The following is a 26,704-nucleotide window of genomic DNA, read 5'->3' on the forward strand; positions in this document are numbered from 1 at the left end:
GTCGCCAGTTTTCTTTTAAATATTATTATTATTATTTTATTCTATTTTATTTTCTGTGTTTGCATCAGTCTTTAACCCCTGTGCCGCCACACTGGCGCATGTGAAGAGATTCCGCATTACGTCATACCGGAGGCTGCCTTGTTCTGCTCAGCTCAGCCAGAGCGCTGCTGCACGAAAATTTCCACCACAACACAAGCTTTGCAGGAGAGCGGCGCGATAACAACGGCTACTTTGCGCCGTGATGCAGCACCCCACGCCAAAGAAGTCGTGATTACACCGCAGGGTGCGACGGATTTCCCGGGTGGACGGCAGTCACGGTGCAGGACATGCCTCGAAATAAATTCTGGTAAGTCTCTGTGCAAAGTGCTCTGCTGCTGCAGCTGCTTCTCCTGGTGGAGGCAGGCTGCAAAACAGAGAAGCGACCTTAACCTACTTTGTTACTCTTGGTGAAATTAGTTTGTCAAGTTTGAGCAGTAAAAACGAGATTGACCGGATCAAAAGAGGTGAGATTTTTATTTACTTATTCATTTTTCTGCCAGCATCAAGACCACACAGATTACTTTACAGCAGGGACAGGTGATGCTTGAGTAGAGCATGGTCTGTAAGGTGCCTGTTGCCATTCCCCCTGTCCAGGTACATGTTGCATGTATTGTTGTAATGGATTTTAGTCGTAATTTTACAAAGCGAAACACAACATGCCTCAGTCTATTCACAGGAGTGACTCTCCTTTGAAGCTTGTGATTGAAATGCAAATTAATATGTATCATATCACATAGTTGGGCAAGAATACACATGTTTAACTATTCTGCTTTTTATTCAAGCAAAGAACTCTAGTGAACTGAATTACAGCCTCAGCAGCCATAAATTTGTACCTGCCCTCTGAGTCCTAAAGTTTTTGCCCTTTTGCAACTGAAACCATGGTGATTATGGGGAGACGACACCTCCATCAAGGCTCCATCACTGCCTGGTACGCAGCCTGCAGAGAACGCTTGTATCTTCAGCTAAACGAGCCTTTTTCTACAGCACCAGAGCACAAGAGCTAATTAACCTTAAGTCCCCATTGCAGCTTTTTTATTCCTGTCAGGAGGGTAGGATTTGGATGCTGGAATAGTTTACAGTCTCGTGATGTAAAAATAACTCTGCTCACTCAGTGGTAACAGCTGCCATAGTGTCTGGAGACCGACAGACTGGATTGTAACTTTAGAGTTTATGTTCAAAGGCCTTGCATCATATTGTTTTTTACAAGTTGTAGTTCACAATGCTTGTATTGATTTCCTTGTCTAAAATCGAGAAATATGTAAAAAAAGAAAAAGAAAAAAAAGAGAAAAACTAAAGGAAAGAAGTGAGCACACTTCAGGTGAGACTGTAGCTAGAAGTGGCAGAAGAATGATGATCTTCAATTCAAATTTTTGTTCATATACTGATGATCTATGCTCAAATGTATCCAGTGAGGATGATGAAGACTTTAGAAATGTTGTCTAAGTGCAGTGTTTTGGGGACTTATCAAACCGGTATCTTACAGAGAGATTTATAAGCGCTTTGTGGTGAACCCAGACAGTCTTAGTCAGTGGCGCAAAAAGTGGGTATGCAGCGCATGCAACACATAGGGGCGCAGCACCAAGGGGGGCGTCAAAACCCATCAGTAGGGGGCGGCGCGCCGATGATGTTTTCCCATACACTTCAGCATGCCTTATGCTCCTTCACCTCTCGCACAAAACGAGGTAAATGTAGCAAATTTTATCCTTCACATGTCGTCGTGGGGGGGGCGATGATTATGAGCGAGCGTATGTTTTCCACGCTCCTTCAACCTTCCTTCGGGGGGCGCCGATTTATTTGTTCACATCCACCTGAATAATGTGTAGTTGCGCCACTGGTCTTAGTAATGTCTCTAGTGACAAAAATTTTAATTCAAATGCTAAAATTGGAGCAACATTAAGGTAGACATTGGAATTTATGCTCGAGTTGTATGTCTCCATAGTTTTTTTTTGTTTTTTTTTATCTTAGGTAGCCATGCAATGGTTATGCATTTCTCACCTTTCTCCACATAATCAGTCTATGCTTTATTCATGAGCATTTAACTGCAGTGTCCTAATTAAATCACCATAACTCCCACCGCAGTTGGTTTCCACAGATCAAGATGCTGCTGGGCACTAAAATATAACTTCAGGCTAATGCTTGTTTAATAGAAGCTTACATACTCAGAAGGCATCTACAATCAAGTGATTTCTTTTTTATTTGGCTCAAACACACAGAGAGAAGAAAAATGCTGCTACAGCTAATTATCTGTAAAAGAAAGTTTTTTGTTACCAATAAAATGTATTCTCTTAACCAACAAGGCATCAGTGCTTTTGCAGTAACCTTGTGGTTTGGCTGTTTACTCCCTGCTTCTACTATCTTTCCTGGCATTGTGTAATCAGAGATTCATCTCTGTCAGTGTCCCACAACTACGTACTGAGATTCTAGTTGCTTAATTATGGAAGGGCAAAAATGTGGTTTCAACAATGATTGTTTATGATCCATACTTGTATACTTCCATGCAGCTCACCCATGTTTCCTGCATAAATGATCTGTGCATCAAAAATGCCCAGCATATTCTTCAACATTCTCAACCTTTAAGCTGCCACAAATGCATTTGACTTATGCCACCAATCTGTGTGATCCATATATGGTAGGGTTTTCTGTTTCACACCGCATGATTCAAAGGATTATTTTTGTTATTTAAGTTAGTCATCTGCTTTGAAAGCCAATGGAAATGCCTATTGCAATTTATTTATGTTTCAGGACTTATTTTTAGGATGTTTAGTTTTTTTTGTTTTGGTTTCTTTTTTACCAAAATACAATGATAAATGTCTTTTAAAAATGCTCCATTGCTGGAGGTTCCAAAGTTCACCAAAGAGGACACAACTCATTGGTCCTGTCTGCAGTGTTTCACTAAATGGCAGCAGAGACAGGTTAAAACATAAATACCTGACTAAAAAGTCTTTATTTTTGTTGTTACCTTGACATTTGCCCGTGACAAATACTGTGCACCATTAAAAAATAGCACAGGTCATTCCCCTGAGACTGCCTGGCAGTGCAACCCTATATGCCCATCCCTACTTTCATAATGGCATGAGACAACTCATTTTTAAAGGCACTTATTTTCAAATAGTGTCAGAGTGACAGTGCCACGGCGAAAGAGTAATGTTTGCTGGGCAGATGCCAGGAATGAGGATTGGGCTGTGCAACTAGAGAGCCAGAAAAGCTGTTCAAGAATGCGAGGTCTTCTCATTTGGGTTTAAAGATAGAGACTGCACATGCTGTATGCTTACAGCTTCTAATTTCAGATATCTTCAGCTAGGTCCATCCACGCGGTCAAGGTTTTGTTGTGCCACTTGCTCATATTATGGACAGCTGTTGGAAGGAGGAAGACTTGGCTTTGTAATAATCACACTTTGGAAAGATAAAGAAAAATGGCCACAGTGGCTTGTGAAAGCTATGCTGGCTATCTTCCCTCTCACTGATAAACAAATTGTATTTTCTGTGCTGGTTTTTATATCGTCTCTACCAATAGATTGTATCTATCTCAGATATTTCCAAGGCTGAAAGCAAATGACAGAAGGTCCCATAACTGGTGCTCGATATATGATGGGGGGACAGGGGGGAGGATATTAATGTTCATCTGTAAGATTGTGCAAGATAAATGTCACATTACAGACGGTAGAAAGTGTCAAAAATAATTTAGCTTACATCACCAAAACATGGCATTTTACCATGGCTGTGAAGTACACTTTTAGAAATGTCTAAACTATTTAGTCCTGTATAGAACTCCATTTTATCCAAAGAAAAAAAAGAAAACAAAAAACAGTTTTACCATTCATGCTGTTTAAAGTCCTTTCAATACAGTTCACTGGTTAATACAATACTGAAGTAACCAGAGTTTCTCGCTATATCAAGCAAAACGTAAGAATAAGCGACTCATTCTCCACCTGTTGCTGCTCAGTGCTGGTCAGTAGCCTGAGAAAATGCCTACTACACTCATCCCTTATAGGAGAAGGAAGAGTAATATCTCCAAACAATGCCCTTGCTAAATTAGAGTATTTGATACGAACATATGATTTGTTCCAAGTTAGCCAACGATTTTCTGACATACCCTTCCTGTGGTGTCAAGGGCTGATAATGTTCGTCTTGGAGTAACTGGAGTTTTCTCTTGGTAAATCAAGCCTAGAGTGGCAGAGTGTAATGTATAATAACACAGTCCTCCCCCCCTCAAGCTACTATAAACTGTTGGTCCGCTGGATGAAAGAAAACTCTTTAGGTTTTTCCTTCCTTGAAAAAAGGTGGGACATTTTTTAAGTGTTTAAAAATCTTTGCTACTTTAAAGTTCTCAAGTGGCCGACAGTGAACTAGCTACGTTAACAGATAGCTTGACTAACTAACACATCAATAGTTTGCCATACTCCCCTCTGGTAATGTATAAATAGCAACATTATTAAAGGTTGTAGTATTCTGTACATTAGGCAGTTTAAAACTACATAATGAATGTTTTTTTATTTATTCAATCCTGTCATTGTACTAAAAGCTTGTAATATTTTTGATAACAGTATTGCCATTGTCTTGCCACTGGATCATGATTAAAGCTCTTGCTTACAATACTATGTCACCTTGAAGTAATGGTATTTTTACTGAAAGTTATTAATGGGTGAAACCATTTTCTGATTTCTCTCAGTCTTCACGGTACAATATTTAAGCTTACCCGAGTCTGTTAAAGTAAGTTAAAGCGGCAAAGCTGACAGATTGTCTTGCAGAAAAAGTGTCTCTTTAACTTACTACAGCAACTGTGCTCTCAGCTTGGCTAGCAATTTTATACAAAAGACGTTTAAAAACTTTTTTCTGCAAAACTTTTTTTTTTTTGGTGTGCTGTGGGAGGTGTTATGCGTGTGTGTTTATGTACAGAGCAACTGGGATCTTTGCTGCCATGGCAACAAACCACATGACTAGGTGTATTAGATTGCCTCGGACAGTGTGCAATGAGCCTTGGTGTGAGCACTCTCTCTGCAGCTCTGCTGTTTTTCAAAGTCTTGTTCCTGTCTAACTTTTAATCATTTCTGATAGGCATTGTTGTGAGACTTATTTCACGAGCAGATTTCCTTAAAATGCTTGTGAGGGTCAGACTGTAAGATCTGTTTACTTACCGTCGGACTGTGGAGCGGACTGTCGGACTACTTCAGCCCCTTTGAATGAAACAACTTTATCCTGCCATGTATACCACAACTCCTGGCAAAACTAAAAAGTCAATGTGTCAAGAGCATTTGTGTAGTTTAATTGTGTAAAACAAAATTAAAAAAAAGTTAAGCGCATATATTATTAAGCATCCAAAACTGTTAATTTTAACAGACGAACATTGCTTTTTGGGCTTTTACCTGGTGAGTTTTGATATTAGTTACATGGGCAGTTGCTCAGGGAGGCATTAGACAGAGTGATTGTGGAGCCTTTAGGAAAAATAAAAACATAATGTATCTGTCAGTATTGCCTTGAAAAAGATTTCTATTGCTTTAATGCTTGTCAAGTCAATAAGGAGTTGGCACTCCAGCGTGCTGTTGGGTCAAATACTAAACTAAACTCCTAAAAGTCTGGGATTGATGTCATTGCAACTTGCCAGATATGTGTCAGAAGATGTTGGAGATTTGCTTATTGTGCTGATTTTTAGTTCAGTTGATTCGACTCTGTGACAGAACATTAATCAAACGCAGCTTAATGATATATCAATGACCTCTCTTGGCAACTGTTATTAAGTTGTACATTTTAGACAGCAAGCGGATATTTTGTTCTTGAACTTTATGTGTTAGAATAAGAAGAAATGAACTAAAGGTAAAAATTTGAAACCGTTTAACAAAGGTCAGGTTGTATTGGCATGAATACTAGGTCAGAGTATCTTCACAAACACAACTACAGTGCAGAATCCCCAGTCTGCAGTGTCAGTAGACAATGGTGAACAGACAGTCTTGGTGGTGGCTAAAGTTCACTGATGCATGTGGGGATTGAAGGCTTGGCCATGTGGCACTGTCCAATAAATGAGCTACTGTAGCTCAACCTAATGCTGGTTATAATAGAAAGGTCTCAGAATACCTTGTGAATTACAGCATTTCCAAACAGGACCCAGGCTTTTCACAACGTTATGCTGAATCTGTATTGAAATCTGACGGTTAAGAGTAAAACGCTACTTTTCTTTGTCTAAAATTAAAGAAGCTTAATTTCCACTTGACATTTTGGACAGTGAATTGCCCACCATCTTATTTATGGTGGGTGAGTAAGTATTGACTCTGCTATTGTGAAGAACAATATCTCTCAGTCACTCAAGCAGGAATAACATTTTGGCCAACATGGGCACCCTGACTAGTGTGCAGCAAACTGCAGAGCACTGTGTATTCTGACACCTACCTTTCTAAAGCATCATTAACTATTTGAGCAGTTTGATTTCCATGAGTTAATCTGTTTGATCAGATCACATGTTCAGGCCTTCACTCCCTTAGGCTGTGAATGAGCATTGACCGCCATGACCCTGTTGTCTGTTGTCCTTTCACAACCGTTTCTTCCTTTGATCAGTTGTAGCTAATAATGTTCACTGCACACTCTGAACGCCTCACAAAAGTAGCAATTTTGAAGATGCAATGACTCGGTCAGCTTGCTATCACAGTTTAGCCCATGCTTGCTCCTTTTAAATACTTATGCTTGCCCACATTTAGACCCTTTAACACGTCAGCCTTGAGGACACAATGTTCACTTGCTGCCTAATATATCCCGCCAATAGACAGGTGCCATGGTGAATAAATTATCATGGTTGTTCAGTGTTCAACTGTTTAGTTAAATGCTGTAAAGCTGAAAGTGTAATGACTCTGGCATTACTTTCTCTTCCTTTGAGCAGAATGATTGAAGATTGCGGGCAGAGGGGTGACAACATGGCAGACAGAAGGCAGCTGTATGTCGAGATGAGTAAGTGCTCAGGGCCACAGTTCATTGTGATGGATGGTGGACTGTTTTATGCTCTGACCGTAAAAACTGCATTTTTTTTTTCTTTATATGTTTTGAGTAAGGCAAATATCATGAAGATCAAAAGTTTTTGCTGACTTGATCCAGTTGCTGAAATTGTAATGTAGATAATTATGGTGTGTACGATTGAACCGAGTGACATAGAGCTCATTATTGTAGGGTATGTGTTTTTGACATCTTTTTAAAGGTTCATTGTAGCATTGCATGCATCCATTAATTATATTTGCTCATCATTTCAGTGTACTGGGGCTCTGATACAACCTAATCAGGTCATTTCACTCAATAGAGGCATTAAAAGCTTGTTTCTATGATAACAAGATGCCAAGTAGAACATCAAGAAAAGAACATGTCTACATTATAATAGTGGTCCTTACAAAAGCTATTGCAGTGTTTGAAAAATTGTTTGTAAGATGAGCCCAATAACACCCGTATTAATTATTTTCTGTTTTGTAAATTAATATTCCCCAGAACATGAAATTACTAGTTTCTCTATTCCAAAGTAAAAACTGGGAGTAAATTTACAAAACATGCTAAATGTGTACAAACCACACAAACCTCCTTCTAATTCTCAAACTACATGACAACTTTTACAACAATTTTATTAAATACACATACTACAACTTAAAGAAGTTTTAGGAAATTATTACATATTAGGTTAGATATGCTAACATATACTTAAAGCTAAATGCGTGCCATGCAAACCAGAATTTAGTCCTCCTTCTGGTCTTAAACTACATGTACAGATCCCACATGTAGTTTGGATCCCCGTTTGTAAGCGAGGAGAGAAAGTTTATGACCTGATGCTTGATATTGCTTACATCTACTGGATTTCAGTTTTCAACTGCATGTTTAGTTAATGTGGTGCAGAAAAAAGCAGAATAGCACATCAGCTTGCAGGACTTTACCTGAAGTGAGCTTGAAAGGATATTTTTTTATCTTTGTCTAATACATCTTCAAATCAATTAATTGAACGGTTTGCTAAGCAGCTTTAGGTCTGACTATGATTTACACACAGAGAAGCTTCAACTGACTGAATTATGAGTTCAGTTATAATTTCATTGTAAAAACAAAGCCATCTCCTTTTCAGGGGCTCAGGATTTGGACTCAATACGATTATCAACATACAGAACAGCCTGCAAACTCCGATTTGTGCAGAAGAAATGCAACCGTGAGTCTGATGTAGAACACATTTAACATTTAACCTTATCCCCTACTAGCTGCCAACAAATACGACTCTTTCCTCACCGTCTTGTTTCCAGTGCATTTGGTTGATATTTGGAACGTCATTGAGGCTTTCCGAGAAAATGGTCTGAACACCATGGATCTCAATTCTGAGCTGGCTGTGGCTCGTCTGGAAGTGGTACTTTCCACCTTGTTCTTCCAACTTAACAAGCGAATGCCAACCACTCACCAGATCAACGTAGAGCAGTCCGTCGGCCTGCTACTCAACTTCCTGCTGGCAGCCTACGACCCGTGAGTAACGAGTCACGTGACAGTCCAGCTGTCAAAGTACAATTTCAAATTCAAGACTTCTGACTTCAGTGCATCGGAAACTGTTCTCCAAAGTTCACTCTATTTTGTCACTTCATATGACGAAAGTATTATGATTAAATTTTTATAATTTAAATTTTTTTTTAAATAATTTTTATATGTTTATTTTAGGGAAGGCCATGGCAAGGTATCTGTCTTTGTTGTGAAGATGGCGCTTGCCTCGATCTGCGGAGGGAAAATTCTGGATAAATTAAGATGTAAGAAAATCATAGTACTTGTAATTGTGAAAAATTATATTATAATCATCCATTTTTCCAGTAATAAATTAACATAATGAATTTATAAATAGTTCATGGTGTCAGTAATGTGCTGTTTTAGAATTATTAACACAAGTTTGTTTGGTTTTTTTTCCTAGTTGCACTTTCTACATCTCTGTCTGTTTAGTGTGCAGTTTTTGCATTACTTTCCTTTTCCGTGTGTTCAACAGAAGTCATTATTCATTTTGTCATATCTTAGGCTTTATTACATAATGCACAAAATCTGTGGGAGTTACAGCTTGTAAGAGAAAATGAGAGGGGTGGGTGTATCATAACTGCTTTACTTTGATTTGTTTACAGACCCAAGTGGGATAATTGTATTGTATGATTCTGTAATTAGCCAACTGCAGCGGCAACTGACAATTAGTTGAATTAATTAATTTTCTGTTTCCCCCTCATTGTTTCTAGATATATTTTCGCAGATATCGGATTCTGCTGGAGTAATGGTGCACTCGCAGTTTGACCAATTTCTGCGAGAGGTTCTCAAATTGCCCATGGCCGTGTTTGAGGGACCTTCTTTTGGCTACACTGAGCAAGCTGCACGAGCATGCTTCACTCAGCAGGAAAGGGTTCGTTCATCACTTAATGTACTGTTTCTTGCAAACATATTCATACCCACTGAATGTTTGCAGATTTTGTCAATGTATTTGATATTTGATGTAACCAACAAATTAGAGGAGAATTTATCAAAAGAAGGAAATTGACATGTGCCTTTCAAATACTTGTACACAGGAACTGTCTGGAGTTTGGTGCATGCATTTGTAGTCAGCCATGGACCTCTTGTTTGCTTCTTTGATAATTGTTCTCTCAGTTTAACGTTTTGTGTTATTTCGTTTTGTGCTATCAAAGTAAAAAGGGCTGTATACAAATGCACACAACCCTGTCGGAGTTCTAATAGGAAAAGAGAATTTTAAAAAAGGCATTTATCCTTTTTTGTTGAACTTCATAATTATGGTCTAATCAATGTTGTTGTGTCACATTAAAAACCTGCAAAAAGACATTTAGTTGTAGTGTGGCAAATTTGAAAAGTTCACTACTTGTGAATACTGCTACAAGGCGCTGTCTCAGCATTGACACACTGTAGATAATTCCTTTGCTCTCCTTTGCACTGAACGTCAACAGAAAAAGGTCTCCCTCAACACATTCCTTGATACGCTGATGTCAGACCCGCCCCCTCAGTGTTTGGTGTGGCTACCTCTCATGCATCGGCTTGCCAACGTTGAGAACGGTAAGAAACGTTCCGGCAATGTAGCTGGGAAGCTCTTAGGCCTGAGGAAGATTTAAAGTTCGGCTTTGCATCACAGTCGCGTAATTAGTCAAGCAAACACGCCGTGAAGCACATACTGCAGGGACATTACATGCACTGTATGAGTAAGAGTGTTTGTGTTTATCTGTGATGGAGTCATCATCACAAGCAACCTCCATGTGAACAGAAGAGACACTTTGTCATGGGCACACACATATGCACACCGTGCCATGTGTGTAATTGCTTAAACCGAGCAGATTCAACAAAGCTTGCTCAGCGTCTTCGTGCATCTCTCTTGAAATTAAGAAAAATGAATCCTATTTTCTGTGCGGTGTGCAAAATATCACAATTATTGTCTCATCTTTTTTTGTATTTTTGTGCGTGTGTGTTTTGTCATGGTTGTGTGCGTGCGTGTGTGTGCATGCGTCTGGCTCCTCCTCTCCTCCCTGCAGTGTTTCACCCGGTCGAGTGCTCCTACTGCCATACTGAGAGTATGATGGGCTTCCGCTACCGCTGCCAGCAATGTCATAATTACCAGCTCTGTCAGGACTGCTTCTGGAGGGGGCATGCCAGCGGTTCCCATAGCAACCAGCACCAAATGAAGGAGTATACGTCATGGGTAAGGAAAGGAAAGGGGAGGAGGGGAGTGAGCTAGCTAAGGAAGGTGTGTCTGCATCGAACCATTCAGTGAGGCTATTTTTGTTCTGCTTCACTTCTTTGCAAGGAGGCAGGTGACAATATCGCCCTGCTCATGTCATGTTTTTTGAAAAGATACCTGTTTTTCTACTAGAAATCCCCAGCTAAGAAGCTAACCCATGTCCTCAGTAAGTCACTGAGCTGTGCCTCCAGCAGAGAGCCCCTGCACCCCATGTTCCCCAATATGCCAGAGAAACCTCTCAACCTAGCTCATGTTGTGTAAGTTTATTTCCTGTTTTTTTTTTTTAAATAATAATCGCTAAACCGGATCAACGCCAGAGAGCTCCCCAGTCTTCAACTTCAGTTAGATTTTTATCCCTTAACTGATAATGATCCTTTAGGTGCCTTAAAGTCTAACATGAATCTAGACAATCTCCAGGGTCATTTGATCGATACAGTTTAATTGTTCTAGTCTGTAACACAGTTTCCACCTTTTTATCTGATTAGTCGACCTAATGGCACAATAATAAAAGGCCGATGGTAAAATGGCTCACCACAGTCAGAAACCTTAAGATTTTTCTCATCAAAATGTTGCGCAACCTCTGAAAAGTAGAAAATAGACACGATTCTAAGCATTCAAGGCTGTTTGATTTACCTTTACATGTTTTGCTCGTTTCTTCCTAATTCTTAACTTTTAGACAAAGGTCACATCTGTAGTAGTGTTACTGATCAAGTAGTTGCTCTGTGAGTTGATGTATTTTGCCCACATTTAAATTAAGTGTTTCGCAACATTTTGGGAAAACTCCACCCGGATTTATTTATTTATATGTAAACTATGTCCAAAGTACAATGCCTCAAATTAAATTTTCTGCGACAAACAGTTTCAATCTGCTGAAAGCTGGGGGCAGGGATCCGGTGTTCATCACCAAACTGGTTCCAATTCTTACCAAACTGGTTCCAATTCTTACCAAATAATGTAAAATCTGGTGTCATAACTTTAACGCAAACGTTTCTGTATTGAACCGCGACAAAAACTTCAATCTTGTTTTGTTGAACTGGTCAGATTGTAATAAATTGCTCTTCTCTCTGTTCTTTACTTCCTTCACACTAGAGACACGTGGTGAGTTTGTGTTAATTACATTTTCACTTTGTCCTGTCACGCTCATTATCTGTCAGATCATTTACTGACATCCACAGTCGCAAACTTGTGCCAGTTGATGCCTTTCATGCATGACACATAACTAATCTTATTTGTTGTCATATTGCTGTACATGCATAGAAATGGAAATCTGAGAAATATAGTCAAAAGGAAATCTACAAGACTTGAACCGGATTCTTTTAAAGATCCAACAATCATTTGCTGTTTGCTTTCTTGTGACTGGATTAGAAATAACTTTAATTTCTCATGCAGGCCGCCAAGACCAGTAAATATAACCAACGACTACTCACTGTCCCACTCCATGCCTACATCAGGGAACCCTTACTCCACCAAAAAGTGAGTACGATCCTGCCAACAATGGTTGTCCTGGATTTTACAACAGATCTTTTCAGTGTGCCCTGTTCCCTAAAGGCCCTGTGACCCACACAATCTTTTGTGTCCATTCCTTTATTTGCCACACTGTGTGTGTGTTTGTGTGTGCAAACACTTGTGTATATCCATTTGTTGTGGGTCCTAAAGCTGAATGTAAATGGCTTGCCTTACAGCCAGAATAGTGATGCTGGCCAAAAAAAGTCTCGGTTTGGGGTTGCTCCACAGCTGTTAAAAGGGAAAGGGTAAGTGACGTAGGCCTGACTGCTGCAGATGCATGTGCAAACTAATGTAGAGCATAAATGTAGGACATAGTCTAAAGTGTCTCTGTCAGCAAAACGGTGTCGGTTCATTTAACACAGAGGGGTTTACTCAATTGTTCTCAAGAGGGTGTTTCGTGAAAATCATTTTCCATCAGCCCCCTGCATTCACACAGGAGTAAGAAATACTAAGTGCTATCTCTTAATATGTTGACGTTGCAAATTGCATTGTCAGTTGCTTTGAAAGATAAAAAAAAAAAAAAATACAGTTTATTTTTAAATTATAAACCATTTGAGCTCCTCTGCACCTCCATGTAAAAGACTGGGATTATTTTACCTTCCATAGCTCAGCCCTAAAAAATACAAAGATAAAGTGTTTAATAAAGTGTTGTATTGCTCGGTATATTAGCAGAGCAGAACATTTGACTGCATAGATTATAATTTGCAGACATTTTGATAGTTAACACCAAGATACTGTGTGTGAGAAGAAGAATAGTCAAACTTGTAGACACCTTCACGAAAGACAAATAATATGAATAATATTTAAAAAATTAGGATAGTTGGCACATTTGCTTGATTTTATAAAAGTGAGTAACCAGCTAGGACTTTTAACAATGCTGCTTATAATTTAAGCCTTTGCTTCTTAAGACTGAGCCAAAGGAAATGAGTTCAATGACTCTCCAGTGAGTGAATTCTGGTACTTTGGCAGAGTGTCAACTCTTAACAGGAGTGATATGTTGTGGATTTTGAGACATAATGTTTCTTTTACATGTTCAACATCCACTAAAGGCATTCTGTAGATGAAGTCCAGTTTTTTTAGTTTTTTTTTTATCTTAAAGTAAAACTGATTTGCAATTTTGTTTAGGTCCAGCTAAAGATAAACAATAACAGACAATAAAGTGAAAAAACAAAGTAGGGTTTCCAAATCACATAATTTCACAATGCGCAAAAGTTTAAAATATTTAATTAATAAATTACCTAACTTCTTCAAGTTTATAACAACAGGACAACCAGCTTGCCAACTGTAATTTTAAAACTGAGTGATCTTAAAATGCGTGATTATCTGTTTTCCCCTACTATACATAATTCCGGACTGCCTGTTTGGTTGTTTTTATTATTATGAGGAAAAATTTCCTACTTTTGGCCAGCTGACCAATAGAGTGCAGCAACAACTAGGACAAGCGGCAGCACCGCATTATTCAATACAACACAAGCCTTCATTCATTAAACGTAATTGATTTTACCAACACTCATTTTCATCGGTGATTTAAAAAAAAAAAGAAAAGAAAAGCAAAACCACAAATACTACTGTAATGGAAGAGTTTTCCAAATGTGAAGGGAAAGTATTGTATAATATTGTATACATGGAATAAGAAATGTTAGGTTCAAATATTGGCTCAGAAGACGTTATTTGTTTCCATCTCCATCTTTCTCTTCGCTAGATATAAATCGGCTTTTCTGCTCAGAACGGCTGTTCTGTCTGCGGTGGCTTGTTGAAGGAGTCGGTGGCCCATGTTTTTTGGATGTCTTGGAAATTCCTTTCATTTGATTCAGAAGCAAATTATCAATGGGATAGAACTGAATCCTTTCAGGTCGAGCCCAAGCTTTCCTTCCCGGTTGATTTTGCCTTTCTCTCTGTGTGTTTCTGTTCTTTGTCTGAGTCAGCACACTTGCCTACTTGAGATAACGGCTTCCATGACACATCAAAAGCTGATTAAGCAGCCAGACCAGATGCAGACTTTGGGAAACATTTAGCCACATCACATTACACAACCAATAAGAAAAGTGTTTTTTTTATATACCTAATGCAGACGATATAACGTAGACAGACAAACATGTCTTAATTTACTTAACAGGAAATTCTGAAGGGACCTGACGATGAACAATTAGAGTAGGGGTTCTCAAATCCAGGTCTCAAGTGTTGATGTTCTGCAACTTTTAAACGTGTCCCTGGGCTAACACATCTGAGTCAAATGGCTGAATTACCTCCAGAGTCTGTTAATGATCTCATTATTTGACTCTGGTGTGTTGACACAGAGACGCATCTAAAAGTTGCAGGACACAGGGCCTGGAGATCTGGATTTGAAGACACGTGATTTAGAGTGTTGTCAGCTGAATAAAGGTTGACAATAAAGATTGTCAGCCTCAGCTCCACCAGCTGCTCTGCCTGTCCAGGCAGAAAACCCTGGACAGGCTGTTCTGCCTCTCCAGTCCCTCACACCGAGGCAGTTCTTCGTTACGTGGTACGATCGAGATGTCTTGGTGGTTCTTTTCTCTTGTTTCAGAACTAAATTGGAAACCATTTAAAATGTATAATCTCTTTCGATAAAACGAGTACAATCTACTCCACAAAAACAAAACAAATAAAGCTTGTCTGAACTTTAAAAGGTATATAGATACAGGTACAATGAACCAAAACAAATTGCAACTGAGTTTATACCAAGTTGATGTTGCTTGATGTATCTGGTTTATTCTGTCTGGTCTCATGTTTGCCTTTCTTCTGAATCAGCATCGGGGTCGTACAATTTAGGAAAGTGTTCTGCATTTTATTAGATAGCCGTTAACAAGAAAAGGTTATAGAACCTTGTTTTTACATATCCTTAGCTTTATTTTTTTGTTAAAGAGACTGTTTCAAGCTGTTCTAGATAAAGACTACTGTCTGGGAGCTGATGTTAAGGTCTGACACACGCACTGATATATTATAAGCTGGAACAGACCAGAAGGCATTAATTTCCAAAACTCATTGACTTTGCAGCTTTAGGGTCACTGTTACGTGGTTTAACAATCTAAAGATCATCAGTGGAAAATATTATTTTAGCTCAGTCTAATGTAATGTTGAAGACCTTTACCCCAATCGTTAGTCATAGTGTACCTTATCTATGTATGTATATGTGAGCATTTTACAAACTTTCTTGAATTTCTAATATTGGCTGTTGAAATAAAATCATCTATATAAGAGATACTTTGAGCTACAGTACTTTTGCAGTCATCATGACATGTGTGTGTGATTCCACTGATGTTACATTAGCTGCTGTTTGGCCAATGTAAAAGTTTGCAACAAGGAGATTTCCATGGTGGTTAGAGGAGAGAGTCAGATATTTACTTCAAATACCCTCATGTTCTATGCATTTCTAATCACTGCACAGTAACAATATAGAAAAAGAGCTAAGGAAAATATTTACTAAAAAAATAGTTATCTGGAAAGACTAACTTCCTAGAGGCACTCTATAGAGCTGGCATGTAGTAGCTCATAAAGCAGTTGTAATAAAAAATCAGTTAGCTTCAGTAGCTAAATCAAAAGGCTGCATGTTTGACATATTTCACCAATATATAATCTAATTTTTTTATTTTTTTTACTGCAAGCAGTTCAGCTTTTAGATGTTTTTCTTTTGTTGTTGTTACCAGGCATGTCTTTAATTGTGCTCCTAGCCTCCATTAGTAGTGGCTCTCCCAAATATAATATGGCCTTGTTTATCTCTAGTCATCCATAAATAGTTGTTTTTCAGCCACTCTCCTCCCCTCCTTTGTTGTGTGCTTTTCTGCTTAAGTTTCCTCCAGCCCTTCACCCTGCACCCCTCCCCTCACTCGCCCTCTTGTTGTCACCTGTGTAACATAATGTTTTATGTTTTGTGAAATCCTGCACTGTTCTAGGTTAAAGTACAACCTTGACGTTGCCGATAGACTTGCTGACGAGCATGTTCTCATTGGCCTCTATGTGAATCTGCTCCAAAACAGCCCCAGATCATGGTTAGTTGGTGGGCAAAGTGTTGTTCTGCTGACCTCTCACCTCACGGCCTTTGCTTTTAACCTGAAGTGCTTCTGAGCGTGTCACACTCCTAACAACGCATGATATCAAGCAGTTTGAAATTTCCGTTATCTGTCGTCAGTGAGCCAAAACATGACTTCACACGAATGTTCCATTTCACAAATTTTCTGGTTTATTAGTTGTTGCCGAATTAAGTTTGTGAAAAGAAGAAAAAAAAAATGCATTAAATTAACTACATATTCAATTGCCTAAGAAAGACAATTGATCAAGAAAGCATGTAAATAATTTTGGTGAGTTTGGTCTGGAAAACGTCTTGTCACTGAAGCATTTGTTAAATAACATTTATGTGCAAGCTGTTTTTTTTATTGTAACACTGTAAATATTCTCTCTGGTATGATGCCCTCTTTATGTCATAGTGTTTTATATATAGCGCCTGCTATATATAAATGGAATGTGCTATGGATTCCAAAGAATCCATAGCACATTTAGTCAAATAAAACGCAAAGCTGTTGTGATAAATTAACAGAAAGTAGGGCACACCTGTGAAGTGACTGGATAAGCATTCATGATTTTCAATTTTTATTTTTATTTTTTTTTTCAAATAAAAATCTGAAAGTATGGAGTCCAAATGTGTTGCATGTCCCAGCATGTAGCATACTGAAGACATAAAGTAGAGTTCTGATAGGTGGCACAACTGCAGGCTACCAAGACATTGTCTTCTAACTACAGCAGCAGGCTGCACAAGCAGAACATTAGTCAAGGAAGCATTCAAGAGAACCATGGTAACTGTTAAGAAGTGCCGAAACAGCTTAGGTGGAAGAATATGTTGACATGACAAATGTTAGCCCAGATTTACAAATCCCCCGTCCTCTGTTGGAGAGGGGCAACAAAAGCCGCTGCTGGAAGAAAACTATAAAAATTCACATTTAAAATCTGCCACTTACTTTTTTGAGTATCACAAATACGTGGAAGGAAATAGCTGCTTAGATAAATATTAACTTGTTTCTCCTACACCCATAATTCTATTTAATAATGAAAGTTATCACTCTATAGTACAGCATCCAGATAGTGGTGGCAGGATCATACTGTAGTTATGCTTCTCTTCAACAGGAGGAAAGCAATATTTCTGAACTGCAAAGATGTACTCTAAAAGACTTATAGCTGTTATTGCAGCAAAAGGTAGTTTTACAAAGTAATATATTAGAGGGAATGAGTATAAATGCACTCCACACTTCTCAGATTTGTATTTGGAAAATAATGCTGAAGAGCATGTATCATTTTCTCCCTTTCATTCAACAGTTATGGACGACTACCTCATATAATAAAACACATTTTACAGTTTGTGGTTGCAATGTGACAAGATGCGTAAAACTATTAATACTTCTGCAAATATGTAAGTTATTTCTATGTGTACGTGTGAATTTTAAACTACATTTTCTGTTCTGGGGAATTTCTAACAGAAAGCAATCGATGTTCTCATCTGCACATTCAAATAATACTTCAAATGCTTACTTTTTCATGTCTTTTGAATGCCTTAAATCATTTTGTGGACTGTGTGGAGCTGGCCTAACAACCTAATCAGACTCCGTAAAGCAAAGCAATCCTCTTCCCTGTTTCTTCTGCACGTTTTTCTGCGCAGAGCTCCGCAGTATTAATTGTGTCATGTTGTGATTCTCTATTTTCCTCTTGAGCAGTTTGCTGGAAAGCAGTAACCATCAAGATGAGGAGCACAGTCTCATTGCTCGCTATGCTGCTAGACTGGCTGCTGATGCTGCGGTGAGATATACCGTACATATGATGTTTATTGCAAGCAAATATTGTAGCATGTTTAATTGCTGTCTGGGGCAAAAAAATAGCCTTGATGACATAAAGAGGTTAATGTATACTGCTACTCCGTTTTTCAGTCTTCTCTTCTGACATGGTGGTCATTTTAGAGTAAACCGGAGAAGATTTGATGTATTGCTGATGACTTGACGCTTTACAGACTTGTCTAAAATATGACATGAGTCAAAAGATGACATCACTCGTGTAAAAGCTGTCTCCTGTGGCGTCTCTTGCTTGATTTCACCTGCAGGTTCAACAGCAGAGGGTCCCCATAGACCTCCCCTACTCTCTGGATGCCAACAAACAACAGAGGCAGCTCATTGCAGAGTTAGAGAGCAAAAACAGGTTAGAAATGACTGTCTTTATCAAATTGTTCAGACTAATTACGAAACCTCATTTGACCAAGTTTATTTGTTCAGTTCGGTAGCTGACAAAAACAGTAAGCATATATATATATATATATATATATATATATATATATGTATATGTATGTATGTACTACAGGGAGTATGTACTCCCTGTAGTACATACAGTACCTTCTGAAATTTACAATTATTTTTCTCCTTGGATAATAATCTCCTTCTCTTTCGTCAAAGAATTTTATTGTTTGTAATAAATTTTAGCAATTTCAACCTTTCATGTCTACTTCCAAAGAATTCACTTATGCTTTTTGCATAGATGATCTTTATAGCAAAATAATTTTTTTAGTTTTTCTTTGTTTCTAATTTTTAAAAAAAGTTATATCAGAAAGATATTGTCACGTATAAACATCAGTATTGCTTCAGCTGCTGCAGATCAACGTAATCATACAGATATGTTCCTCTATTGCTGTTTTAACTTAAAGGTTGAGGTTGAGTGTTTTTGTTGTTGTTGTTGTTGTTATTTTGTATCCTCTTTGAAAAACAATGTAAATTATTTTTATGCTGTATTACGCTAATCACTTACAATATGTACAGGGTTTTCACATTACAAATGAATGACATATATGAGCTGTGTGAAGCTTTTAAACGAGAATATGGGAAAAAGGTCAGGTATAAATAATGAAACATTTTCTGCTGTTGTATATTTAGGAGACTAATGCTTGGCCAACGAGGCTGTCTGGAACACTTTATTCTAAGCCAATCTTTGTGATGATGTTAAATGATATTTGCAGGTCATAAACCTGAAATGTTGCTGTTTTGCTCTGTGTTTAAAATATTTACAGACATAACTAAATCTTTCTTTTGGGAAAAAAGAAAACAAAAACTTTCTTGATCAACCTCCCCTGCATCCAGATCCAAAGCAAGTAGTCCATGAACATGGTTAAGCAGCTCTGTGCAGCTTTTGGATATCTCTAAACGGCTAAAAGATTACATTGTTACTGAATGTTTCTGCTGCCCCCTAGTGATGAAAAGTAAAACACACTTGTTCAGTTACATTGTAGAGCTTTTAAAAAGTGTTCAGCACAGAGACAAAATGCACATTGTGCTCCTTCAGAACAGAAAATAAAAAAGTGTTGCGTTTGTGCCGACCACAGAGAAATCCTGCAGGAAATCCAGAGGCTGCGTCTTCAGCATGAGGAGGCTTCCCAGCCGCCACCAGACAGGGGCCAACAGAACCCCACCCTGCTCGCCGAGCTGCGACTTCTCAGGTAACTTCTTCAGACAAATCAGCGCTTGCAGGTTTGGCACAGTTCCGCTGAGGACGCTAAAGAAACCATGTACAAGATGTAAATTAAGAGGACGAGTCGGCATCTGCAGATGTTGTCTTTTCACTCCTATTGATCGAACATCGTGTTTTCTCATAACTCGTGTCTTTTGTTAGGCAACGCAAAGATGAGCTCGAACAAAGAATGTCTACTCTGCAGGAGAGTCGCAGGGAGCTCATGGTGCAGCTGGAGCAGCTAATGATGCTTCTCAAGGTACTACAGATGTTGCCTGTCATCTATTTGAGAGCACTGCAGTGTGGCCAAAAACAGAATGCAGTTTAGATGACTTTGTGTTCACTGGAGGAGTACAAACTGTATCCTGTGTCTTTTTTTTTTTTTTTTTACTCAAGTGTTGAGTTCCTGTGCAAGTTGTGGTAAGACATGAGAAAGTATATAGGATTAAGGATCTTCCATGTCTGGAAAAGCATGGACAGCCTTTTAAGAAAAAAGAAATATTCCCAGAATATGTAGGCTCTCCCATCCAACATGTATTTGTGAATGTCTGAATGTAGTGTAAAGTGCATTTGAGTCCTGTGGATGAGCTAAAGCACTATACAAGTATGGGCCATTTATCGTTTTTTTTTTTTTGTTTTTTTTTTTACCATCACAATATTTGTTTTTCACAGGTTCTATCTTTAAAGCCTTGACCACTACGGAAATACCTGTTGTAATTTCATAGTAAAGTTTATTGTAGATTGAATCTAGATGCTGATATTGTGCAACATGAATGAGTGGGTGTTAGCTTTATTTATTTATTTATTTACTCTAGTGAAGTAGGCTTTGAGAACTGTCATGAATGATCATTTAGCCTTTTATTACAATTACCCCAAACTTTGGATATTGGTTAAACTTCCAGCATCCCAAAAATCAATGTGGTGTTAAAAAAATCTCCAGCAGATACCATCGACAAATACGATTCATATGCTCACATTGAGCCATATTATGTTAACTCTCTGCACCAAGACAGAATTTTCTCAAAAGTGTAACATTTGAAAATGAGTTGCACGTAACAAACCGTCAAACTTTGCATGACAGTATATAACAACCTTTGTTTTGACAGCGGTTTGGTTTCTTCCCGCAAGAGTGCTGTAGCTTTTCAAAGCCCACATAAACCACTCCCTGCACTGGCTTAAATGGAGAGGATATCAATCTAATTAGCCTTAACGGATCAATGTTAATTCATTAAACTTGCATGAGGAAGCCACATGCTGGCCACAACTTTGTAGAAAAACAGATCAAATTATTTTTAAAGATCTAATTAGTGTTTCATAAACTTTAAATTATTGTTGTTTCTTTTTTTTTTTTTTAGCTAGAAGAAGAACGAAAACAAGCAAGTGTAAGTGAAAAAAGTATTGCCTGGATGCCTGTGTGTGATGGATACATTTCTGCCCTGACGTTTTGATTGGTTTAGTTTTGCTTCAAGCAAAGTAGTTCTGTAATTTATCAGAGTCTAGGCATAAAGGGTTTTTTATCTTTTTATGTTGCTAACTTTAGTGTATTTAAGTTGATGCTATGTGATAGACCAATTTGTAAAGCAGAAGAAAAGAAAACCTGAAAAGTAAAGCCCCAGAGAGCCCGTACTTTGAAGAGCATCTGTGAACATGAACGTTGACTCCTGCCACAAATTCTCAAACACATTTGAGTCAGCTCTCTGATTGAGCCATTCTAACACATGAATACCTTTGTATGTAAATGGTTCTACTATAGCTGCTATAGCGTTCCCGCAGTGACACACATGGGATGATGGTGTTCAGGGTGTTAGTTTTTCACCACTTAGCTTAAAGCATGTAAGCTAAAATGTTCAACTTTGTACTCACGACCAGGGCACCTTCTTCCACAGGTTTGCTGTGACCCCCTGTATGCATTGTGGAATATTTTACAAACTACTTTTTAAGTTGTTTTTTTTTTCTACATTTGTGGATGGCTTGACAAATGACCTATTATTATATTTTCCCATCTGAGCTGGGGATCTCTGCAACTCCTCCAGAGTAAGCACCTTTCAAGTAATGGATTAGCACATGTTCTGAGATCCTGGGAGCTTGACATATTGTTTTATAACCTAACCCTGCTATTAATTTCTCCTAAACTTTATTTCTCACCTGTCTACTGGTTCTTTGGTACTGATGATGCAGCTTGTTCAATAATATTTTCTAACACACTTCCGTGGCCTTCATGGTACAGCTGCATGAGATGGGATAATGTAAAGGTGGATTCTGTTTACTGATTAGGTAACTTTGAAGGCACTTTGTTTGCACCGAAATTTATTTGAGCATATCAGAGAAAAGTGGAGTGATCACATACGAATGCCTCGCTTTTCAGGCTTTTGGTAAAAGAAAAAAAGAAAATGTGCATAATTCTCCTTCCACTTCACAATTATGGTTTTGTGCTAATCCTAGCAACAACAAAAATAATCAGATGTAAATATTTTTGGTCTGACCTAACAGTAAATGCATCTTTACTGCTTCACATATCTTGCATGTGTGATATTTGCTTTGGTTCTTGCTTTTCAAAAACCTTAAATGAACACAAGTAGAATTGTTGAGCAATACTTTGTGTTGCTTTTTTTGTAATTTTATAGTCAAGGTTTTCCTGTGACTATGTTGCGATTCAACCAGTTTTCTATTAGCACTGTGCCACAGCTTTGAAACACCCTGTATGCTCTGCAGACTCAGGGTCCCGGCTCTCCACGCTCTTCCCCCAGCCACACCATCAGCCGGCCGATCCCCACGCCGATCCACTCGGACTCTGCCGGCACCACTCCGACTCACACACCTCAGGACTCGCTCATGGGCGTGGGAGGGGATGTTCAGGAGGCCTTCGCTCAGGGTAACACGGCGCAGCCTTCATTTTGCCTCTCGAATGCTCTGTGCTGTCACTTTTAAAACAATTTGGAATATTTTTTCAAGGTCCAAGGAGAAATTTGAGGAATGACCTTCTCATTGCTGCTGACTCCATAACCAACACTATGTCATCGCTTGTGAAGGAGCTCAATTCAGGTAGAAGTAAATGGGATAGAAACGATTGATTTCCAAACAACGGCTTTTTAAAATCTGCTTCGTTCCACAGAAGGTGGTAGTGAGACAGAGAGCCTCTTGGATTCAGACTTTGGACAGTGTGACCTAATGGCTACAACTTCCTCAGATTTTTACTTCACTTATAAACCAAGGTATTAATCAGATACCAGTAGCTATACTGGCTGAAGAATCTTTATATCATCAGGGTTTGAAAAGTGTTCATGCATGAGTTCATTTGCGGTGTTGTGTCGTAGTTGCTCAAGGTTAGACTTATTTTTTGTTGCTCTGGTATCAGACCTGCTAGAGCTGCAGAAGAAGAAAGTTTTGAAAACAGTCTTGACCAGCAGCTAGAGGAGGAGCTCAAGTTGGAGGAGCTGGTAAAGCACAGACAAGAGACGGACAAAACGTGCTTGGTAAGTTCTGGCTTTAGATCATTTTGGCTTTGGATGGCTAAGTTTGTTTTAACCAGCTTTATGCTTCTCGGTTGTCCAGGTGACAATGGAGCAGTGATTGTGGAAGTCCAGATGACTGGTAAGTTGTGTGCACACAACTTTCCATGGAAAGACTTCATCAGATTGAAGTGCTAAACTTCATGTTGTCAGAGGTCTGGAACTTAAAACAAATGTTTAATTTTCCTACCCAAAAAAGACTGTTTTCACTGTAGTGAGTGGTACATTTGAAAATGGCCATGCTTTTATATACTAAGCTTAAATTTTATTTCCGTGTGAGGACCATAGAAGACAGAAGTGGGAGAAAAAAAACATTTCTGATTTTTCCGCTACTTTTGTTGCATAGCAACCATTTCCTCCAAGAGATTGGGAATACTTTCTATTTACATACATCTAAGCTATCTTAAACATCATCAATATGCTTTTGCGACATGTTTTCATTTCCCTGCAGGTAAGCAACAATTGTAGAAGACACTGGAAGAAACAACACTGGGCTGAAGACATGCAGCATTGAAGACATGAAGAATTAAATCTGCGCTAAATCCAACCATAGAAATGCTACATTTATGTAAAGATATATTTTTTATCCAAGCACATATTTAAGGTAATACTGTGAGCTGGTGTGAAGAGATTAAATACTGAGCTTTCTATTACACCACAGGTGCCATAAAAACACGGTTGTATCCAAACTTTTGTTTAGTTTTCTTCTTTAGTTGTTTAGAAACCGTACACTGTAAGTACAAGGTGGTGAACCACTTTCTCTCAAAATCTATGGACACAAAGAACCAAGCCTACATGTAAATTTCCCACCTGATTTTTGAGTCATAACACAAGAGTGCATAATGGTATAAACTGCTAACATCTGAAATATTTTTTATCTATTATTCTGGTTGAGATATGTGAACAAATTTAGCACTCTTTCATACATTTCTTACTGTTGCTACTTGTACATTTATTTCTGTTCTTTTTGTGTGTTTAGATTTTTTTTTTTAAACAAGTGGATTATGTAAATGTTTTAGATGGTGAATCGGTAACAATGACGCACACTGCCTTAGCTGTCTTGCTTGACCTCCCATTGCAGTTCTTCAACAGTACTTGACAATGCAGCTTCTAGCCTATATGCCAAAACACAACTATACTGATGCTGGTTGATCTTAATCTCAATGAAACCGTGGTGTGGTTCTGCAAATTTCATCCCTGGTGAAGATAAATCCGAATTTTATTTAAAAATACATATTCTCACATTAAAACAATTGAAAAAACAACAACAGATTGTTAATTTGGATATATTTATTCTATGGAAAAGAAATTCCAAGTTAGGAAGTAATCGTTTTGAACAAAATCACTTGTTATATAATTTTGGCCCCTAATGTATCTATTACCATTCCTCTTTGCACAATGTCTCATTTATCAAGCATCTGTGGGGTTATCTTTCACTCCTCTGTTTTTCTTACCCACTGTTTCTCTGAAAGAATTGGGTCTTGTAAGGAGATGGACATTTGAATAAGGTTGAGTTTGGTTCTGGTGAACCATTTCTGTGTGGATTTAGCCTTGTGTTTTGGATCGTCACACTACCGGAAAACCCAATGATGACCCATTTGGCAAAAGCTAGCAAAGTTTTATTCAAACTCTCTTGGTATTTCAAAGAGTTTAGGATTGTACTCCAGGGACTTGGATACTTACAACATACTAGATCCCACAGCAGCATAGGGGGCATGACGTGCTACCTCGTATTCATTATCTGTGTCAATCCAGATCTAGATTAAGCAGTGCGAAATTACCAAAGCACAAGGTCACATTTAAAGTTTTTAGCGAATGGCACACACTTGTTTAAATGGTAGAAATGGAAATTACAAGAGAATTCTTTGGGTGCCATTGAGTATCTTCAAACTGGTTAGAATCAAATATTTATGTTAAGTTTTCTTTTGCAGCCAAGGAATCGTTTGCATAAAAATCGAATTGTACTTTATTCACTATAAACTCAAATTATTTTTAGTGATGTACAAATCAGAATTTAAATGAGTGAAATCTTAAAAACCAGCTACTGTTGGAAGGTTGAACATAGTTCAGATCTGGTTGAAATTTTATTGTGTTTGCAGTTTAGTAACAAACACAGATGATTATCTCACAGGAAGCTTCCAAAATAACAGAAATTAACTTTGTGTATTTGATCAAGACAGAAACCTATCTAATAACGCAAGACGTGTGTCCAGGACTGCACATTCCTTTTAGTAGTGTAGTCATTCTTGTTTCACGCCTCCCGCTCTATAGAGTCTTTATTTTACTATACCGTCTGAAAAATGGTTCGAAACAATTTGAACTGCGGAAAAAATGGAATCTATTTTCAGCCAGGTTAGAGTCCTGAAGACCTAATATTTTTAACACTGTTCATGTCTAGATTGACTTTCAGGTTAATTTCAAAGGGACAACAGTTCCCAGCATGAGATCTGAAAAATCCCAAGCCATTTGTTTACCAAATCATCTGCTGCCCTTCATCCACATTTTCTCCCCTTCAACTTGCTAGAGATTTAAGCTAATACCAACTAATATGGTTGGTATTAGTTGGGTTTCGGAAGCTTTAGAAAACTCAGTCAGTTGACTGAGAGCTGCACATGCACAGCTCTCAATGTGACATAGTACCTTGTCAAAACAAACACTTAAAGGTGTCAGTTGTACCAGCACAAATCAATGAAGCAATCCAAACCAGTTTGTAGAAAAGAATCTTATAAAAGTTGGTGTTTTCACAGAGAATTGCACTGTAGATGAAGATGCTACAAGAGGCAGAAAAATTAAAGAATTTAGCCAAGTATTAATCATAGATTACTCCTTTTCTCTGTGTCAATGTCATTACTCCTACAAACCTCCATGTGGCTTGCACACCAACACAGTCTTTGTTAGTGTGCATGTAAAAATCTTTGCCCTGCCACCTTAGGAAAAATGGCAAGCCCATTTAAAACCATAAATGTGTGAAATATATCTATCTTGATTTTTTTTTTCTTTTTCTTTTAACTTTCAAGCAAGTTCATAGCAGTGATTTTTGCATGGTGGTGATGCATAATAAAGTGTTGACATAATATCAAAATTTTTGCCTATGAACTCTCCTTTCTCCTTTTCCATTTCAGAATGGCACACTTCAATTGGCTCGGTTTGACTCTGCACATTTATTATCCGTCATAAATGCACCGTTGGCTACCCTCAACCTATTGTCTATAATTCATCACCAAGACTCACCATGGGAGGAAACATAAATGCAGTCATCTGAAACAGAATCTCATAGCTCTGTGAATATACTGAGTAGTTATCTTCATGACTTGGGCAGTAATAAAATGTACAATTAACATTTTTGGCCTTATCACATTTCCCATTTGCAGTTTTTACAGAAGTGAATACTGTTAGCTTATATTCTTTTTTTTTTTGCCCTCAACAAGTACTTATCCCTATTACTTCGTTATCTTTC

General features: G+C 38.2%; 1 protein-coding gene across 13 annotated transcripts; it reads left to right on the forward strand.

Annotated features, from left to right (window-relative positions):
* Positions 1-78: 78 nt before the first annotated feature.
* On the forward strand, positions 79-26,329 carry dtna (dystrobrevin, alpha). 13 transcript variants are annotated; one of them, XM_081598271.1, is made up of 25 exons: positions 79-346; positions 822-967; positions 6,905-6,972; positions 8,117-8,197; positions 8,289-8,502; positions 8,692-8,777; positions 9,246-9,406; positions 9,960-10,065; positions 10,536-10,702; positions 10,874-10,998; positions 11,831-11,839; positions 12,131-12,214; positions 12,424-12,492; positions 16,159-16,254; positions 17,968-18,049; positions 18,348-18,442; positions 19,614-19,727; positions 19,901-19,997; positions 21,094-21,120; positions 22,451-22,610; positions 22,691-22,780; positions 22,851-22,950; positions 23,094-23,211; positions 23,291-23,329; positions 23,699-26,329. In XM_081598271.1, exons 3-24 carry the CDS (start codon positions 6,906-6,908, stop codon positions 23,306-23,308), a joined length of 2,166 nt encoding a protein of 721 aa, XP_081454397.1. In that variant the 5' UTR covers positions 79-346; positions 822-967; position 6,905; the 3' UTR covers positions 23,309-23,329; positions 23,699-26,329. The 13 variants fall into 13 exon arrangements, with proteins under 13 accessions (XP_081454397.1, XP_081454396.1, XP_081454401.1 ...); XM_081598270.1 differs by lacking the exon at positions 822-967 and having other exon boundaries at positions 80-346; XM_081598272.1 differs by lacking the exons at positions 79-346; positions 822-967 and adding an exon at positions 361-503.
* Positions 26,330-26,704: the final 375 nt, after the last annotated feature.

The sequence above is a fragment of the Poecilia reticulata genome, chromosome 17, assembly GCF_904066995.2.
Source record: "Poecilia reticulata chromosome 17, P_reticulata-male-v2, whole genome shotgun sequence".
Lineage (NCBI taxonomy): Eukaryota > Metazoa > Chordata > Actinopteri > Cyprinodontiformes > Poeciliidae > Poecilia > Poecilia reticulata.